The 3,514-nt window shown below is 46.5% G+C and overlaps 1 protein-coding gene across 1 annotated transcript; it reads right to left on the bottom strand.

The window, feature by feature from the left end:
* Positions 1–1,836, bottom strand: LOC113008313 (trace amine-associated receptor 13c-like). The gene is made up of 2 exons (XM_026145656.2): positions 942–1,836; positions 1–817 (listed from the first exon to the last, which is right to left on the bottom strand). The coding sequence occupies exons 1-2, from the start codon at positions 1,112–1,114 to the stop codon at positions 1–3; spliced, it is 990 nt and encodes a 329-aa protein (XP_026001441.2). The 5' UTR covers positions 1,115–1,836.
* Between the last annotated feature and the right edge of the window lie 1,678 nt (positions 1,837–3,514).

The raw sequence follows: 3,514 nt of genomic DNA, 5'->3' as shown, positions 1-3,514 counted from the left end.
CTACAGTATGCTGACCTCACAGGAGCCAGGCTGCAGTATCTGTAGAGTCACAATTAGTTTCACTGCTTTTCTAAACCAGGGGTAGAACATAGCATAAATCAAAGGGTTTAGACAGGAGTTAAAATAGTACATATAGATCACAATCGATGCAGATGAGCTATTGAGCAACTCGTTTCCAAAAAGTGAAATAAAGTAATATGAACAGAAACATAATAGAAACACAAGAACAAGAACACCCAGAGTCCTGGCTGCTTTTAACTCTGATTTCTTTGCTGTTAGAGTCACTGAGAGCTGCAGTGTGACAGCTGTAACCTGAGAGCGCATGGCACGGGCCTGAGACACAGCCACCACAAACACTCTCATGTACAGAACTATGATGACAGTAAGTGGAATAATAAAGGATAAAACAAGGTCAACAAATCCTGCAATGAATTCAATGATAATTATACATCTTCCATAGCAAGATTTATGCTTGCCTGGTTGACTTAGATCATCTATTAAAATCACATAACAGTAGAAAACAGAGCAGAGCCAACACAGACAAACACAAAGTTTCACTCTTCTCTCTGTGATTCTGGTGGGGTAATGCAGAGGGTCACAAATAGCCACATAGCGGTCGACTGATATCAGCACCATGTTGCCCACTGAGGCAGAGGCAACGATGTAGGATACATAATTATACAGAGAACATGTGAGCTGACCAAGAAACCAACACGCTGTATTTCGCAGGATTTCTCCAGGCATAAACAGAAGACCAACGAGAAAGTCAGTGACAGCCAGAGAAAGGAGCAGGATGTTAGTGGGTGTGTGGAGCTGCCTAGAAAGATAGGAAAATATAATTTTAAAAAAAAGTCAACAGAAAGAAAGTATTCAAACAGATATAACAAATCAGGTATACACTTGTAAAGCCACAGCAGCAGGTAAAAAATATGAAACTCTGCCTGAAGTGGGAGACTGCAATGATGACGAGCAGGTTGAGAGTCACAGTCAGCAGAGACATTGAGGACACAACAATATAAAGGAGCAAAACTTGAGACAGAGGAGTTGTAGGTTTCTTGCAGGAGATGTTGAAGAGTTGTGGAAAGCAGAGCTCTGCTCCATCCTGAGTATCCATCTCCACAGACCTGCAGAGAGCTCCAGCTCTGGCTGAGTTATGACTACAATTAGTAATATAACTGATCCCAACACCACATCCTCTCAACTCCTCCCCTCTTCTTTCTTTCAGTTTTTATTGGACATTGATTTCCCCCTTCCCTTCGTCTTGGCCAAAAGCTTCACTATTTTCTTCTTGTAGGCCTGCCTCTCTCTCTTTTCTAAATTCCTTTTGGATATGTTGTACTTGCGTTTTTTTAAATTGTGTCCTAATCTCTCTCTCTCTGTTCATTCTAGGTCAGAAATGGAAGTCTCAGTTTTTTAATTTACTCAACTTGTCAATCGGTAGGCCCACAAAACCCCTATACAGGATGTTGATTTCAGCTTGCTGATTTAAAAAAAAAAAAAGGTCCTAATCCCTGATCCTATGAGTCTTGCCCAGTGGACAATGCAGGATTCTGATGCTGATGTGGGTGAGGGGACTCGCCCAGTACTGGCTACCTTAAAATCATTTTCCATAATAACCCTGACAAGACGTAACATGAGTAGCTTATTTAACATGGCACTTGTTATTTCTGGTATAATTTTAGTAGCTTTGAAGGAAGGGTAACCTGTGTGAGCTTTTTGCACTAATAAAAAATAATCCTCATTGTTACAGCAATAAAGGATGAATGTGGAAACATACTTACCACCCCAAATTATATTAATATTCAGTTCAGTCATTTTATGAAAATTTGTATACTTCTGAAGCCTGTAATGCAGCCTTAGTGGAAGATTTTTTTGTAATTTGGCTATGCACACTCTTATTTGGATAAATCCAAATTGAAGAATGACATTACGCCATCAGAAATAAATGAGTGTGGTGGCATGGTTGGCGTTGTCGTGCGACTGCACCTGCACAGCATCTGCTATCACGCCCGCCGTGTTTAAAACCAAGGGGAACCCCTGGTTTTAAAGAGAGTTGTGGTGTGACGTTATGTGCGGCTGGCAGCTTGTGAGCTGCAGTCAGAATGACTAAAGATGGCTCTGATTAACGATTTCCGGAGCTGGGTCCGTGCCCGCTGGAGGTGGGGGAGCTGCCACAGCTGGAGATGGAGGAGACACACGAGAGTCCTCTCCAGCTGGGAGCGGTGGAGGAACTGTGTGGGAAGACATAGGTCCCAGTGTCAGGGGAGCCTGCTCGACCTGGGTCCGAGGTCTAGGCACGAGCTGCTCCAGAGTGACAGATGCCGGCCCAGCCACCTGAGCGTGGGCTTACGACTATCCCTGCAGGGTCGTGCCGGCTCGCCAGGTGGCCTCCGGACCAGCATTGCCGTCACTGCTGGAGGCGTGGCCGGACTCCAGACCAGCGTCGCTGCCACCACTTGAGGCGTGGGCAGCCTACGGAAGGGACACGGCCCTGTCGCCATGTTGGAAGCTAGCTGGGGGCAGTAGGTTCGGCCAGATCGTTCCCCAGCCTCAATCGGGCGATGGGGTTGTGTGGTGACGCTCTGATCAACGATTTTTGGACCCGCCGTGTCTCATTCACCCCACAATAAGGCTATCAAGTAATTGAAATATGGTATGGCCCGGTCCATATAGATTTCCCATCTAGCAAGAAACAGTTATCGGGTCTGCCGTCGTATCTTCAATGTAAACATACCACCGCAGACACAATGAAAATGCAATAGTATTCATCACGCTACTTTCAAGACGCTTCATACTTCATCACCATCATGCACTACCATTTCGTGCGAGTTCTGGTCATTTTTACCTGTGTTTGGAGACCCGGCACATGGCTCCTTTGTTTATATTAGGGATCAGCTGTTAGCACTGCGCCCTGCAGCTGCAGTTGTGCTACTGGCGGACAGACCTGACATCCCCAGTGAGGTGAGGAGGAAGAGAAGGGGGTGTCGTGCCTGGAGGGAGCGTTGTCGCATCGGAGACGTTACAGACATCTCTCCCTTTGTTGATCATGGGAAATGTGAGATCACTCCCTAATAAGATGCAAGAGCTATAACTCTCCCTCCCCCAGGAAGATCTGATCACAACATGGTGCACCTTGTTCCTGTATATGAGCCTTTAGTACGCAGGGAGCGACCAATCGCCCGCACAGTGCAGAGATGGTCGGGCGCGTAAGGGACCCGCACAGCCAGAGCCGAAGGTCACAGCATACCAGGGTCCTACCCTGGCCAAAGTTGGTATGCTGTCTGGACTGGCCTTGCTCAGTGCAGAGATGGTCGGAGGAGAGCGAGGAGGCTTTTAAGGACTGTTTTGAGTCTACTGTGTGGGAGGTGCTTTGTGATAACCACGGGGAAGACATCAGCCTTGTGACCTGCCTTATGGGCTACATTAACTTCTGTGTGGATAACATCATACCCACCAGGACCATGCAGTGTTTCTCCAACAACAAACCTTGCATTACCCCAGAAATTAAAGCTGT

Source organism: Astatotilapia calliptera, chromosome 16, assembly GCF_964374335.1.
Source record: "Astatotilapia calliptera chromosome 16, fAstCal68.1, whole genome shotgun sequence".
NCBI classification, from domain to species: domain Eukaryota; kingdom Metazoa; phylum Chordata; class Actinopteri; order Cichliformes; family Cichlidae; genus Astatotilapia; species Astatotilapia calliptera.
This window is presented reverse-complemented; position numbering and strand designations above follow the sequence as displayed.

Bases quoted from the DNA above. Each gene is read 5' to 3' on its own strand.
- LOC113008313 (XM_026145656.2), bottom strand. From the start codon at position 1,114: ATGGATACTCAGGATGGAGCAGAGCTCTGCTTTCCACAACTCTTCAAC. The intron at 818-941 runs GCAGAGTTTCAT...CTATCTTTCTAG, and splicing joins ATTGCAGTCTCCCACTTCAG to GCAGCTCCACACACCCACTA.